This window comes from Carassius auratus, unplaced genomic scaffold (assembly GCF_003368295.1).
Source record: "Carassius auratus strain Wakin unplaced genomic scaffold, ASM336829v1 scaf_tig00216727, whole genome shotgun sequence".
In the NCBI taxonomy this organism is placed as follows: Eukaryota; Metazoa; Chordata; class Actinopteri; order Cypriniformes; family Cyprinidae; genus Carassius; species Carassius auratus.
Window position 1 is genome coordinate 188,409 of NW_020528709.1, and position 17,447 is coordinate 205,855.

The following is a 17,447-nucleotide window of genomic DNA, read 5'->3' on the forward strand; positions in this document are numbered from 1 at the left end:
AAAATCAGGAATCTCTTTAATAAAGTCTGTATGGTACCCTGGTGGCCTGTATACAGTAGCCAGTACAAACATCACAGGGGATGTATTATTAACATTTGTTTCTCTGGATAATGTCTTATGCAGCACCATTACTTCAAATGAGTTATACTTCAAGCCTGCCTTCTGGGAAATCCTGAAAACATTTTTATAAATTGAAGCAACACCTTCTTCTTTGGCTTTTGGACGTGACTCATGATTATAACAGTAATATTGGGGGGTGGACTCAGTTAAAATAATGTAATCATCAGGTTTTAGCCAGGTTTCTGTCAAACAGAGCACATCTAGATTATGATCAGTGATCATATTATTTACAAAAAGTGCTTTCATAGAAAGGGACCGGATATTTAATAAGCCAAGCTTTATCATTTGTTTATCCGTATTGCATCTGTTTTATATTTGTTGAACTTCAATTAAATTGTTACTCAAATTAGTTTGGACATTTTTTGTATTTTCTAGTCTGGGGAACAGACACTGTCTCTATAGTGTGATATCTAGGTGAAAGAGTCTCTTTGTGCTGAGAACTAACTGACTTCTGTGACATGAGTCGACTAGCAGACGGTCGGTTTAGCCAGTTTGTCTGCTTCCTGACCTGGGCCCCAGTTAGTCAAGTACAAACTCTAAGACTCTAATATGTGCCATATTTCTAGAGAGAAGAGCGGCGCCACCCCAGGAGGGATGAAGACTATCTCTTTTCAACAGGTCAGGTCTGCCCCAAAAGCTCATCCAATTGTCTATGAAACCTATGTTAGTCTGTGGGCACCACTTAGACATCCAGCCATTGAGTGATGACAATCTGCTATGCATCTCGTCACCACGGTAAGCAGGGAGGGGACCTGAGCATATTACAGTGTCTGACATCGTGCTAGCAAGTTCACACACCTCTTTAATGTTATTTTTAGTGATCTCCTACTGGCGAAGTCGAACATCATTAGCGCCGGCATGACTAACAATCTTACTGTAATTTAGTTTAGCATTAGCCAGAACTTGTAAATTTGCCAAGATGTCAGGCGCTCTGGCTCCCGGTAAACATTTGACTATGGTGGCTGGTGTCTCTATATTCACATTCTGTACAATAGAATCACCAATAACTAGAGCACTTTCATCAGGTTTCTCAGTGGGTGCATGACTGAGTGGGGTGAACCAGTTTAATGTTTTGATCGAAACAGAAGAGCAGTGTTTTGACCCATGACTACGCTGCCTCACTGTCACCCAGTTGCCCTGCTGCAGGGGCTCTGTTGCCAGAACCGAACAATGTACAGGAATCCCTGAGCTAGACGAATCCAAAGCCGTATCTAGAGCCCTAACATTCTTACTGTCCTCGATTAAAGTTTGGATGCGTGTCTCTAATTCTGAAATCTGCTCTGTCAGCCTAACTATTTCCCTGCATTTATCACATGTGAATCCCTCATCTGCGACAGAGATAGATAAACTGTACATGAGGTGCAAATAACAATAGCAGGAGAAGCCATTACTCACCGTGCTTGATGAAATTTTCTTACTGCGGTTGTTTGATGAACTTGAAACACTGGAGTGAGAGATAGGAGAGGAGAAAAGAACTGGACTCACGGATATAAAATAAAAGTGAACGATCAAAATTATTCTGATTGATCGATAATATCAGAAATATTGTGTGAATTAAGTTATATTTTATCACTTTAAAAAACAGAGAGGTGCAAATAAGATTCTTAACACAGTTGTTTGATGAACTTGTGAAAAACTGGACCCGTGTGAAAGACAGGAATTGGTCAAAGTATATTGCTGTATTAATATATTTTGAGCACAGCCATATTTAAAACCTTGTTCCGTGTACTTTCAGCACATGTCCCTCTAAAGGTCTGCACTGCACAGTAGTTTGAATTAGGCATGCTTTATTTTAAGGGCTTTAAAATAACTGGTGATATAGTTAGCATATAGTTTAAAGCAGCTTGTCCCATCAGAGTCTCTGACAAATTTGTCTACTGATGACAGATAGGATACTTGTGCTGTTTAATGCATTTGAGATGCTGTTTTCCTCAGTGCATAACCTACATTTCACAGGTATTTCTCCATCTGTAAATGTTAGAAAGTCATGGACTTTTACAGACTTTAGTGTACGAGCGCTACTGCACGCCAATTCGCCAAACAGACAATAGAATTATAGAATTCACAATAGAATAAGAGCGCAATAATTGTGTCATGTCAAATTTTCAACCTACAAGTAGTGTTGTTTTTGTTGGCCTGTTTTAATTTTAGTTGTAGTCTAGCCTTTATGTGAAGCTGTTGTTTTACTTTTTATTACGTAGTTTCAGTCATGTTCATACTTTTTTTAGTCGTCAAATTTCAGTCAACTCAATATTTATTTTAGTCTCATTTTAGTCAGAATTATCCATGACTGTTTTCATCTAGTTTTAGTCGACTAAAACTGATGATGTTTAATCATCGTTTTAGTCTCTTTTTAGTGATGCAATTCTATTTAACCCCGTCAATATTGTATAAGTACCTAGAAGTATAGACAAAACCAAAATGTTATTTTAGCCAAACATTTATTTTGTCCAACCAAACATGTTAGAAGTACACACATAGGTCCCTTTCTCTGTGTCAGGCTTAAATATGTTTGTTGTTGTCTTCTAAATAATGCCACGAGTGGGGCTTGAGAAAGTAACGTTGCCTGCATCTGCGCCATGCGACCTCATGCAGTCCCTGAAGTGAGACCACTGCTCTATAATATAGATCAGTGAGTGAGACACAGGAAACAAAAGTGTAAAGTGCATGGCGCGAATGCACTCAGAGCATGTCCAAATCCACTTTTGCTATTTTAATGACAGAAAAACGGTCCGTGCGCCAGGGCCCTTTTTGGAATAGGTTTTCCATATTATCTTAATGAGTAATGGGCTTAACGTTCAATAAAACAATCAGGTAGCCTAATTCTAATACACCCAATGACTATCCATCATTATATTTTTATATTTAGGTAGCCTACACATGTTTTACACTGGAATCCTTTTGTTTTTAATATTTGACATGTTTGTGTGCATCCCTGTGTGTAATAAGCAAAGTCAATGCACAATGTGGACCTGCCCAAGGGTGCATTTTCTACCAACGCGCTCTTTAAATACCAAACAAAAAAATATTGCCTCATTGACTTCAGACTTTAGACCAGGTTTGAGTTTGTCTATGGCGCAGTCTATTTTCAGCTCCTTCAAATATCAATGTGCCAGCAATGCGCCTGAACACACCTCTTGTGTCGCATTGCAAGTTTTTATTTGTCAACAATATTGCATTATACATTTAATTCTTGTCATCATAACATAATCAGCATTAACATTGAATCTCGCCTCGTTTTCTTCACGTGATAAAGGTTCGTTGATGATGATATTTATTAGTCATAATTTTCATTAACGAAAGCAACTACCAGTGAATATATTTTATGATAGCAGATAATCAAAGGGTAATGGATATGAAATGCGTACTTCATTATTTTTGTATTTAGATTGTAATCCTACAATGTTAGAATTTATAATATGATTTTAGCCACTTTACTGCACGTAATCGATAGCATAGTGTACTTTCACTATATTTGTTTTCATTGCATTTAATATGAACATTTTTTATGTTAATTGGACAAAATACTGTATATTGCATTTATGATTTTTTGGGGGCCATATCAACCTGCACTACCACAAACGACTACATTGATATCATGAATGGAAAATATCATGAATGGAAAAATAAATAAGTGCATAAAACTGAAAATGCAAGTGGTTGAGTCGAATATCACTATGATCAAATAAACTTTCCAGCGAAAGATTGAAATCTTAAAGTTTCAAGATGGTGATGATTGATGCAGAGTCTAATAGGCAAATTGTCTGAAACAGACAAAATGGCAGGAAAAAGAATATGCTATCCTTTTGTCATTTATTGTCCTTTCCCAAAGTCACTAATAAAGTGGTCTCTGATTGGTTAATTCTCCTTAACACTATACTATTACTATCCTTGTGGGACATTTAGTGAGAGAAACATGATTATAAATTATTATTTTAGAGAATTACATTTGTGATGTAACTTAAATCTTATATAATAAAATGTTGGGATTAAGTATTAATCTTATAAAAAAAATATTTAATTCTGCCAAACTATGGTAATTTTCTGTAAATCTGTGACAACTTAATGTCTGTGATAAATTTTAGGCAACTTGACTTGTCTAAAATGTAAACAAGCATTTTGCTGTTTTACAGTATGCTTACTGTAAGTATCTGTTTTGTTTTTTATGTGTGCTTTGATGTGCATAAATGTGTTATTGTATACTTGATTTCAAGATAAGTTCATGATTAATCACGAACACCCCCACTCATTTCAGAAACAACCGTATTGATTTGATTCTGTAACCAGTCCTAACTCAAACACTACTCCACTTGCCTAAAGGTTAACATGTCTAGATACTTTACTAGATATTTTAAACAGAAAAAAAGCAACAAATACAATAAAATTACTATTAACCAGTCACAACCCAGAATATATTTGAGAACATTCTGCAGCCTTTAATTATCTGACTAGTACAAATAAGGCAATTTTAGATGAAGACAATTATAAATTATGTTCTTTTTATCTTACAGTGGAATATAACAAGACATCTGATGGCTGGATCCAGTACAACGGTAGTCAGTATTTCATCAATGACGACCTCCTACCTATGGAAAATGCTCGCTTATTCTGCAAGAAGAATCACGCAGATCTTGTTGTCATTACTGGTCAAACAGAGAGAAAATTTTTATGGAAGCAGGTATTTTTTCCCCCTCTAATTAAAAAACATAAGCATGCTGTTGTTTATTTTTTCTACCTGATTTGGTTTTTTTTTATACAACAGTTCTGGTCCTCAAATGTAATTAGAAAGAAGCCTTTCAAGAGTGCTGACATTAGACTAGTATCTGCACTGGGATATTTCACTTTTGTATCATTCCACGTGTCTGCACATTTTAGACAAGCTGTAAGCCTGAATATTAATGACGTTAAAAATTTTAAGCAACTTCAGGGAGGTTACATTGTTATTGGCAATAAGTGGTGGCAAGTGACTTTGACTTGAATGCAGTAGACCATTGATTTCATTAATTCACTCATAAATACTGATTCATACAGGGAAAAACAAGGTTTGTGCTCATGAGGCTCAAACATTGAAGTAAAATTGAAGAAGCATGCACTGAGCCAGTGCTCATGCCAATCATATGAAATTAATTTAAATGTATAGTTCACACAAGCAGGAAAACTCTGAATTCTTTAATCACCCTAATGTAATTCCAAAATCTGTAAGACTCTACTGTGGAACACAACATATATATATGAAGAGTTCAGATGCAAAAACCTCTAAATGCCATCTGAAATTTTCATCTAAAATTAGGATTTTTATCGGGCTCATATATTTATATTCAGTTATTTCACTTTAATAGCCTGGAAAAGGACCTGCACATCACAATTAAAGTAAAATGACTCAACCTAAGCATAGGACCTTGATAAAAATCCTAATTTTAGATGAAAATTTCAGATGGCATTTAGAGGTTTTTGCATCTGAACTCTTATATATATAGAGAGAGAGAGAGAGAGAGAGAGAGAGAGAGAGAGAGAGAGAGAGAGAGAGAGAGAAATATCTAGATATTTTAAGAAAATAATTATTATTATTATATTTGGTGAGTAATTCATCCCTACACCCATACCCAGTCACCTGCCCAATTCATTCTCTTGGGGACTGATTGAAAAACAGCAGCTGTTTAGTGTGGACAGAGTATTAGGACATACTCACTATTCGAGGTTGATTCCTTGAAATTACAGTTGAAATAGGGGGTTCGAGAGTAGCCTTATAGCTATTCTCAATGAAACAGGGGAGGGAATCAAATACTGGTTGAAAATGTACAATAATGGAAGCCCACTTATTTTTATTAACACAGAAGGAAAATCCTCAAATTATGTCTATGACGTTTTGCAACATTATTGCATAATTATTTCAGTCAGGCTACTGATACTGTTTTATAGATATCTAGAAAGTCAGAGAATCAATACCTCATTGGGATGATGGTGGAGTTGGACAAATCTTTTAGGTGAGTTTGAAAGACAGTGTACATAATCATTAATAATATAAGTTATTATACAATACATACCTTTACCTGCATTTGCAAAACACTGTTTCATTTAAAAATATTTGTTTTGGTTTTATAATATGATTTTTCTGTCTGTTTTAGCTGGGTGGATGGTTCGTCTGTTGTATATACAGCATGGGATCAAAATGAACCAAATTTTGCCAACAATGATGAAAACTGTGTTACGATTTACAAGAATATGGGTAAGCACTCATAATAAGTAAAGTTCCTATGTAGTGTAGCATGTGAGTGTGTCTTCAATGCACATCACAACACTTTCGTGCCTTAAAGCAAAGATATACAAAGGTGTGATTACTTGGAGTTAGAGCTCCAGCTGGTGCATGACTGTTGCTGGTGCAGGACTATACACCTGGCTTTTTATTTTATTTCATTATCACGCATGTTCAAAATACTGAATGTAAAATAGATACACTTTACAATAAGGTTAAGAAATGGTTAATAAATGTGTGTAATAAACATTTAATTAAAGATAAAATAAAAAATTAAAATAATAATTATTACTGCATATAATGCAAGTGTACGCCACATCCAAAGATGATGCTTAAAAAACTACACAAAATGAAGATGACTATAACCCATACTAATCAATGTCATCTTAAAAGAAACGATAGGCATGTGTAAGAAACATATAAATACTAATATTTTATACTTTACTGTCATGTTGACTTTGTGTGTTTTTTGAAGTGAAATATAAAATGCATATAAATAATTGCAGTTAATTACAATCATATCAGCTGCCAGTGGTAACTGTAGCAGAATTAATATAACCATCAACTTATCTGTTCATCCAGATAACTTTAAGTGTAATTTCATATCAACTTTAAGAAATTATATTTTTGTAGCCACAGAAAATAACTTAAGAGTACTAGTCCATGAAACAAGAACATATCGTTAAAGGGACGTTATCCACAAGCAGTGACAGAATCATAAACTCATGTAATTTTTGCACAAAAGTATTATTAACATATCTAGTCTAACAAACATACACACACACATACATACAAATGAGAGTTAAAGTGGATGAATGAAGTCAGTAGAGAAACTAGAGAATTTAGCTATGGAAAATGAGTCAGTTAAGCACCTAAGTGAAACCATCAAGACAGTTTTGCAACAGGGTCTAAAGCTTATTGTAAATTTAGACATTCTGTTTCGTTTAGTTAAAGGTATGATACTTGCATTGCCTTGGCCAATGAATGAGCATCTGGATGCAGTCTCAAGTTAAAGTCTTGATGGTTTGAAGGTTAGGGTTTTGGGGTCTTGAAGAGTTTCTTTGGGTCTTGAAGAGTGACAAACTCCAAAGATGTTACTCTGGATTTTGGTGGAAGTTTTCTCCTGGGTTAAAAGTTTCAACGAGGATCGCTGCAACTTTGATGTCCAGCCGGCACAGGGGCTGCTCCGCGAGTCACTGTCAGACTGGATATCTAAGAGTCAGGAAGATAAGAGCACAGAAGAAGAGAGTCATTGATGTGAGGCTTTTTAAGTTATATGGATGTCACACCTCCAGGGGGTCAATGAGCCAATGGTGACATAATTTACTTAAACGTACATAAACTTAAACGTTTTTGACTCTCTTTCTTCGAACATGGTATTTTGTAAATATAACTGGATTAGGTGCCGACGAAAGAACCATTAAAGATTCTTAGAACACTAATATGTTGCATAGGTATCAACAAAAATACACTCTCATTTAGATCATGAAAACACAAATTCATAGATACCAAGTATGGTATGGGTGAGGATATATTAGCTAGTGGTTCTATCATATGCATGCATAAACATTTGACACATTACTAAAATTACAAACATCAGTGCACAATACTCCACACCACAAACTGTTCGCACATCTTACCAGCAATGATAGACTTGTTCAAATCTGTGGCAGAAGTTTCCAAACTTATCGTTTCTAATCACACTACTACTTGTCCACTTGATCCTATTCCATCTCATATCCTTAAAGCCATTTCTCCAGAAGTTTTCCCAGCACTTCCTCACATTATTAACACATCCCTTCCTACTGGTGCTTCTTCCCTCAGCATTTATACAGCTGAGACTTTGTTTAAACTCACTCTTAACCCAGCCCTTTTAGAGAACTACAGACCGGTACCCTTCTTCCTTTCATTTCAAAAACACTTGAACTATTTGTGATTAACCCAGTCTCTGACTTTCTCTCACAGAAAAACCTCCTGGACTGCAACCAGTCTGGCTTCAGAAATGGACTGTCTTGCCCTCGTTGTTGAAGCCCTAAAACTGGCAAGAGTGGCTTTCAAATCTTGCTGGATCTGTCCTCTGCTTATGAAATAGTTAACCACCAGATCCTCCTATCAACCATATAGGCAAAAAACATCTCAGGAACTGCACTTAAGTGGTTTGAGTCTTACTTCTCAGATAAGTCCTTGAAGGTATCTTGGAGGGGTGAGGTGTCCAAGTCGCAACATCTATTTACTGGGGTGTCTTGGGTCTCAGTTATTGAACCCTTGCATTGAGTTCCTTAATGAGGTTAAAATTATATTAGATACACCAGTTCAGATCAGTCTGGGGGTAAGTTACTTGCATTGCCCGTGTAAAGGGGGTTCCCTTTGCTGTAGTTGAAAAGGGGGTTTCCAGAGGTTGCAGATTGGCTGAAAGTTTAGTGGTCATAGAAGTGACATCTTGGGAAGCATGTGGTTGGGCGTTGTCTGAAGACGTGGAGTTGTGGGCTTGTTGCAGTTTTAGGCAGGCACTCAAGGTCAGACTCGGAGGCACAGTGTTACAAAACTTAACTCAGAACACAAAACACTCAACAGAAAAGAAAATAAACTAAAGTAAAAGAACAGAAGTAAAGTTTGACGAGACTAGGTTGTGATTCTTCTCAAGTAGCAGCAGGCATGCAGGCTAAAGCATACTGAAACAGCGCTCAAAGAACGCTAAAAGTGATGTCTTAAAGCAAAAGCTAAGACCAGGTATGACTAAAAGCAAAAGCCTAAAAGCAAAAGCTAAAAGTGAAATTTGGTGTTGTCCTGAGAATTTATACTGGCCTTTTGGCCACACCTCAAATGTTGTCTTAAACAATTAGATATTGTCTTTGTTCGAGGTGTTGCGAAGTTTGTCCTGCCAGTTCATAAATCATGTTATCTTATCAATCACATTGTCCGAATTTTCCCGCTCTTGTAGGGTATAATTTTGGAAATTATTGTAACAGGAATATGATACATTTGTCACATAATTGATTGTCAGAAATGTTTCAAGCAATGTTTCAATCCAAAGAGCTTGCGATCATGATTACTATCAAATAATTTACATGTGATGGTAATGCTGTACATATCTTTGACCATCAATCTTGATTACTTGATTACTTACTAAATTTCACAATCTCCTCTCCGAATTGGAATTGTTCTTTTGTTCTAATGTTGAAAGCTGTTCAAGCTGCTAGTTAGTGGACTTGTTTCTGACTTGTGGTACTAGGAATTGAGCTTTTCTGTTGAATTTGGCTCCTCATGTTACAACCATGCTCCCGATCAAATCTTTCATTTGTCTAGTTTGGGTCTGATACCCTAAAATGATCAGCTGAATTTCTCAGACCACATTTCTAAAGCTGCCCAGTTCTGCAGATTTGCTTTATACAAAATTAGGAAGATCAGGCCCTTTCTTTCGGAACAATCTACACAACTCCTTTTTCAAGATTTTGCTTCATCCAGACTGGACTATTGCAATGCTCTTTTAGCAGGTCTTTCAACCAATTATATCAGACCTCTACAACTAATCCAGGTTGTGGCTTCAAGATTAGTTTATAATGGGCCGAAAGAATGCATGTCACACCTCTGTTCATCAATTTGCACAGGGTACCAATAGCTGCTCACATAAAATTCAAGGCAAAGATGTGACAAAACCATCACTGTCTCTGCACCTTTCTACATAAATTCACTACTTTAGAATTATGTGCCCTTTAGAAGCTTGCATTTTGCAAGTGAACAGTGCAATAGGGCCATCCCAAAGAGTTACAAAATCATTTTCACAGACTTTTACATTAAGTGTTCCCTCATGGTGGAATGACCTGCCCAACACAGTCCGAGCAGCTGAGTCCTTAACCGTCTTCAAGAAATGGCTAAATATACATCTTCATTTGGCCCTCTAACTCTTTCTCTCTCTCTCTCTCCCTCTCTTTATATATATATATATATATATATATATATATATATATATATATATATATATATATATATATATATATTAGGGGTGTAACGGTTCACAAAATTCACGGTTCGGTTCGATACGATACACTGATGTCACGGTTCGGTTCGGTTCGGTTCGATACGTTTTAGATACAGCAAAATGTAAAAACATCTCAACTTTTCAGAATGCCGCAAGCGCACCGCGGGTCATGTGACAAGAACCAACCAATCAGCTTCATCCTTTCCCGTAACAACGTTGAGAGCTCAGCCAAGATGAAGGAACAGCTGATCATAGTTGTATATGGATTGCAATTTTGAAATAAATTCAGTAGCAGAGCTACTGCAAGCGATTTTTAGAGCTGCAAATCCATTTATCCTTCGCTGAAATTTCCGCGTCTCATGGAGAGAGCACGTCATTGTTGCTTAGCAAAGACAGACGCCTCATGAGCGCTTCTGCCCGAGCGCTTTGGAAAGGAGGAGAAAGACGCGCTTAGCGTTTTCCATGCGTTTTTAGGCACGATATGTGAACGGCCCCTAAGGCGCTCGCTCACTCAGCACGCGCTGAAGGCTCATTGCAAAATGTCTAATGCATTTAACAGACCAGAAATATAAGATCCTAAAATAACCAACAGGTCTGGTGTTTGGGTTGGATTCCCTGTAAGCTATAGTGTCTAAATGCTGCAGGGATAGTTTGCTGCGTGCATGTTTCTCCTTTTTTTCGTCTTTTCCCAGATAGTACTGACGCATATATCCCAGATATTCCCGCTGGTTTTTTTTTTTTTTTTTTTGTAATCCCGCTGGTGTACCCTGTCATGTTGCAGATGCGACATACCGTTGTTTTTTTATCCACCACTCTCTTGCCATCACCATTATAGCTTAAAGGGAATCCAAAGTGCACCCAAACACCAGACCTGTTGGTTATTGGAGGATCTTCTCATTTCTAGTCTGTTAAACGCATTGGCTATTTTGCAACGAGCCTTCAGCGTGTACTGAGTGAGCGAGCGCCTGCTGAGTAGCCTAACATAAACATATAAGATGGTGTTTTTTTCTTCTTCGGGAGTGTCAGGGGCGTTGCCTGTTACGTTGTTTGGGTTATTGGGCTACCTTGTTGAACGCATATCATTATATTTCTTTCTCTCTCTTTTTTTTTTTTTTTCAAATATAATTAATTACTCCAACGAACCGTTCGGTATACATAATGCGTACCGCGTACCGAACCGAAAGCGTCGTACCGAACGGTTCAATACGAATACGCGTATCGTTACACCCCTAATATATATATATATGGACACACCTTCTCAATCAATGAGTTTTCTTTATTTTCATGACTATGAAAATTGTAGATTCACACTGAAGGCATAAAAACTATGACTTCATTTGGCCCTCTAACTCTTTCTCTCTCTCTCTCTCTCTCTCTCCCTCTCTTTATATATATATATATATATGGACACACCTTCTCAATCAATGAGTTTTCTTTATTTTCATGACTATGAAAATTGTAGATTCACACTGAAGGCATAAAAACTATGACTTAACACATGTGGAATTATATATGGAATTAAATACATAACAAAAAAAGTGAAAATATGTCATATTCTAGGTTCTTCAAAGTAGCACATTTGATTACTGCTTTGCACACTCTTGGCATTCTCTTGATGAGCTTCAAGAGGTAGTCACCTGAAATGGTCTTCCAACAGTCTTGAAGGAGTTCCCCGAGAGATGATTAGCACTTGTTGGCCCTTTTGCATTCTGTCTGTGGTCCAGCTCACCCCTAAACCATCTCAATTGGGTTCAAGTCCGGTGACTGTGGAGGCCAGGTCATCTGGCGCAGCACCCCATCACTCTCTTTCTTGGTCAAATTGCCCTTGATGCCTTCAGTGTGACTCTACAATTTTCATAGTCATGAAAATAAAGAAAACTCTTTGAATGAGAAGGTGTGTCCAAACTTTTGGTCTGTACTGTATATATATATATATATATATATTAAAATTAAATTAAATTTATGCATTTAGCAGACGCTTTTATCCAAAGCGACTTACAATGCATTCAGGCTATCAATTTTTACATATCATGTGTTCCCGGGGAATCGAACCCCCAACCTTGCTTGCTAGCGCAGTGCTCTACCATTTGAGCTACAGGAACACTATATATATATAACTCTAGCTACATGTACCGCGTTAGGCTAAAAAAGACTTGTCACAACACTTACATAATATTGCCCTTTTATTGGTTTTGATTGCTTCTATCAATCTTATTTGTAAGTCGCTTTGGAAAAAAGCATCTGCTACATAGGGGTGTAATGGTACGTGTATTCGTACCGGACCGTTTCGGTACAGGGCTTTCGGTACGGTGCACGTGTGTACCGAATGACCGAATGCAATATTTTGTATGCGGAACATAGGTACATTTTTCAAATGAACAAGTGGCGGAATTAAGTGGCGGAAGTCTCCACGTTCAGCGCAAATCCTGCCCTGCCGCTGATTCTAAGGCCGGTGACACACTGGCTGCATGGCGTTTCTGCTGCGTGTCAATTGCGTGGTGGCTGCTTCGCGCTTTCTGTGTCTTTACACACCAGAATCGTGCCTGACGTGGCTCTGGCGCGCTGCTGCTACTGTAGGTGACTTAGAGGGAGACCGCCGACAGACCAGGATCTTGTCTTCACGACAACAATATCTATACTTCATGTTGAGCATAAATATAAAGCCTACTGATAAAGGACACTGTCAACAGTGTTGATGGCAAATATATGAATATGAATAGAGAGAGTGGATTATTTACTTTGGCACATTTGCGTTATTACCATCTGTATAAGTGGCCATCAGCATATCAGCACTTATTTGCATCGTAATTCATTGTAAAATGTGCATTTCTAGAAATCTCAGGATGTTCTGTAATTGGCAAACAAAGTTAAATCTTTTTTTTTCTTATTATTCTTATTTTTCTTACTCAAATTATTCTTTTTTGTATTTTTCTAGTGCTCAAATAAATCACTTATATGATGTCTAAGTTTCTGTCTAGTGATTTATAATTGAAAAAAACTATGCAGTGGTATGTTTACTGACTAAATAGTTTGTAGAAGTCTTCAATACTGTTGGGAAATATATTTTCTTATATTTGGGGGGGGGGGTAGACATGGTCTCATGAAAATATTTGCAGGAGTCTCATTTTTCATTATATTTAATTCAGATTTGAAATAGAAACTCATGAGACATGTGGTTTTCAACCCATTACTTTTCTAGATTGCTCCAGGACTCATTTCATGTATTTTTATATCAAATCAAGGCACTTCAGTGTCTATAACTTTTAATATTTTTGAGCATTATCAAATCTGGTTGATAAAAAGTGAAGCCCAAAGGGTCTTCTTTCTAAAGACACCACAATTTGTTTGTAACACACTGAAGTAGGAAACTATTACAATTATAAGTTTGGTAGAGCACTTTCAGCTTTGAGTCCCATAATCGGGGTCAGGTTAACAGGTTAAATGACCATAGTGTTAAATGACCAGCAAACCCACCAGAGCTGAATCCCTTAGAGCAGAGATAGGCAACTCTGGTCCTGGAGGGCCACTATCGTGCAGAATTTAGCTTCAGCCCTCATAAAAACTCACCTGCCTGTATCTATCTAGTAATCCCGAAAACACTTATTGCCTTGTTCAGGTGTGTTTAATTAGGGTTGGAGCTAAACTCTGCAGGACAGTGGCCCTCCAGGACCGAAGTTGCCTATCCCTGCCTTAGAGAATCTTATGAAGTGTTTTAATTTGTTGAGATAGTGAATTGGTGGGTTTTTGTTCAGTGTGAGCCAAAATCATCAAAATTAAAAAAAAACTTCACAAGTTTCACAATTTGATTTGAGTTACTGAAATAAATGAACTTTTCCATGACATTTAAATTTATGGAGAAGCACCTTTACATCTGGGATGACATGTCTGCATGTTTTGTCCCCGTTTAGTATGTTTTATGTGTGACTTATGTGCTTTGTTTATTTATGTGTGTATATGCAGCATTCACTATTTCACATACTTTTAATAATCACAATTGTTTTATATAAATTTATTTTTATTTTAAAAACATTTATCTGTATTTACAGATCAAGTATAACATAAGGAACATTTAATTAACTTGGAGAGTTTAATCTTCTTGACTGTCATAACCGAACGTGATGCACAGTTTGAATACTGATTGGAGTAGGAATGACAGCCGCAGCAGAGAGAAGTGAGAAGCAGAGAGAAGAGTGATGTGAACTCGTCTTAAATATTTACCTGTAACTCACATTAAACTGTGAAATGGAATCAGAACATTTAAAATATAGTGCAAAATAACTTTATTGTACTTTTTAATGTTTATTTAGCTTCCGTGGGGCTTAACAATAACACAGAATAGAATACACACTATTTCGGATTTGATATAGGATATCTCGTCTGACCGATACCCCATTCCAGCAGAAAATGCCAGTTTCGAAACTATACTGACACTGAAAATTGGATCGGCACATGTGTAGTAAAAATATATATTTGGCATAGTCTCCCATTCACTGCTACATATAAAGTGTTCAGCATTTATTTATTTATTGTTTGTTTTGTTTGTTTAAGGATTCTGGAATGATATTAACTGTGGTGTGGCGTTACCCTCTATCTGTGAAAGAAGTTCCGACTTTGTCAACGTCACCATGCCCCCTTCTACTGTGCCACCAGGGGGCTGTTCTCCAGAATGGGCCATCTTTATGGGCAAAGTGAGAACTATTTCAATAATAAAATAATGTGCATTATAATATATAAATTTGTGTATATATATATATATATATATATATATATATATATATATATATATATATATATATATATATATATATAATACAGACCAAAAGTTTGGAAACATTACTATTTTTAATGTTTTTGAAAGAAGTTTCTTCTTCTGTTTCAAAAATACAGAAAAAACAGTAATATTGTGAAATATTATTACAACTTAAAATAATAGTTTTCTATTTGAATATACTATATATATATATATATATAGTATAAATATATATATAGTATATTTCATTACTCCAGCCTTCAGTGTCACATGTAACATCCAGTCTATCACATGATCATTTAGAAAATCATTCTAATATTCTGATTTATTATGAGTGTTGGAAACAGTTCTGCTGTCTAATATATTTGATGAATAAAAGGTTAAAAAGAACTGCATTTAAAAAAAAAAAAAAAAATCTAATAATATATTCTAATAATATATTTTCTTTACTATCACTTTTTATCAATTTAACACATCCTTGCTGAATAAAAGTATTGATTTTATTTAAAAAAAGAAAGGAAAAAAAATTACTGACCCCAAATTACTGACCAGTAGTGTATATTGTTATTACAAAATATTTCTATTTTAAAAACATAGCTTCTTTTTTTTTTTTTTTTTTTACTTTTTATTCATCAAAGTATCCTAAAAAAGTATGACGTTCTGAAAAAATATTAATCAGCAGACGTTCTGAAAAAATATTAATCAGCAGAACTGTTTCCAACTTTGATAATGAATCATCATATTAGAATCATTTCTAAAGGATCATGTGATAATGAAAATTCAGCTTTGCATCACAGAAATAAATGATAAATTAAAGTATAATAAATGTAAAAAACAATTATTTTAAATTGTAATAATATATTACAATATTTAAAAAAATTCTGTATTTTTGATCAAATAAATGCAGGCTTGATGAGCAGAAGAAACTTATTTCAAAAGCATTAAAAATAGTAATGTTTCCAAACTTTTGGTCTATACTGTATATATATATATATATAATGTGCACACACACACATACACTCACTGGCCACTTTATTAGGTACACCTGTTCAGTTGCTTGGTAACACAAATTGCTAATCAGCCAATCACATGACAGCAACTCAATGCATTTAGGCATCTAGATGTGGTGAAGACGACTTGCTGAAGTTCAAACTGAGCATCAGAATGGTGAAGAATTGGTATTAAAGTGATTTAAATGTGGAATGTTTGACGGTGCCAGACGGGCTGGTCTAAGTATTTCAAAAACTGCTGATCTAGTGGGATTTCCATTGCACAACCAGCTCAAGGGTTTACAGGAAATGGTCCAAAAAAGAGAAAATATCCAGTGAGCAGCAGTTGTGGACAAAAATGCCTTAATGTCAGAGGTCAGAGGAGAATGGGCAGATTGGTTAGATATGATAGAAAGGCAACAGTAACTCAAAAAACCACTCGTTACAACCAAGGTATGCAGAATAACATCTCTGACCGCACAACACATTGAACCCTGAAGCTGATGGGCAGCAGCAGACCACACCAGGTGCTGCTCCTGTCAGCTAAGAACATGAAACAGAGTTGAAACTACAATTCATACAGGCACACCAAAATTGGACAATAGAAGATTAGAAAAAGATTGACTGGTCTGAGGAGTATCAATTTCTGCTGCGATCCATCTTGCCTTGTCTCAATGGTTCAGGCTGGTGGTGGTGGTGGTGGTGGTGGTGTAGTGGTGTAGTGGTCAATCCAATAGAGCAGCTTTGGGATCTGATGAAATGGGAGATTAGCATCATGGATGTGCAGCCAACAAATCTGCAGCAACGTTGTGTGATGCTATCTTGTCAATATGGACCAAAACTTCTGAACCTTGTTGAATCTATACCACAAAAAAAATAAGGCAGTTCTGAATACAAAAGGGGGCACAATCTGGTACTGGCAAGGTGTACCTATTAAAGTGGCCAGTGAGTGTGTATGTGTGTATATTATATATATATATATATATATATATATATATATATATATATATATATATACACGTGTGTGTGTGTGTGTATGATTCAAAAGATCTGATTTCATCTGGGCCTAGTTATTAACCACAAACACAAATAATAAAAATTGTTGATTTGCTCTTAGAGTATTAATTTTTTTTTTTTTTTTTTTTTTTTTTTTTTTTTTTTTTAGAAAGGCAATAATAGACAGCTGCACATTCTAATTCATACCACTTGTATTTTTAAATAGTGTTACAAGCTTTTCAATAATAAGATGACATGGCATAATGCTCGTGACCACTGCATTTTACATGGAGGCAACCTAGTTTCCATTCTGAGACAGGAAGAGCAAGGTAAGCATTTCACTTGTGATATATATATATA

At 36.0% G+C, this 17,447-nt stretch overlaps 1 protein-coding gene across 1 annotated transcript in view; it reads left to right on the forward strand.

Moving 5' to 3' along the window:
* mrc1a (mannose receptor, C type 1a) overlaps window positions 1-17,447 on the forward strand; it is a 183,401-nt gene that overhangs the window by 96,914 nt on the left and 69,040 nt on the right. The window contains exons 17-21 of the mRNA XM_026263927.1: window positions 4,632-4,798; window positions 6,040-6,104; window positions 6,246-6,346; window positions 14,901-15,040; window positions 17,314-17,416. Coding sequence (XP_026119712.1) covers window positions 4,632-4,798; window positions 6,040-6,104; window positions 6,246-6,346; window positions 14,901-15,040; window positions 17,314-17,416 — 576 coding nt within the window. The remainder of the gene's footprint in view (window positions 1-4,631; window positions 4,799-6,039; window positions 6,105-6,245; window positions 6,347-14,900; window positions 15,041-17,313; window positions 17,417-17,447) is intronic.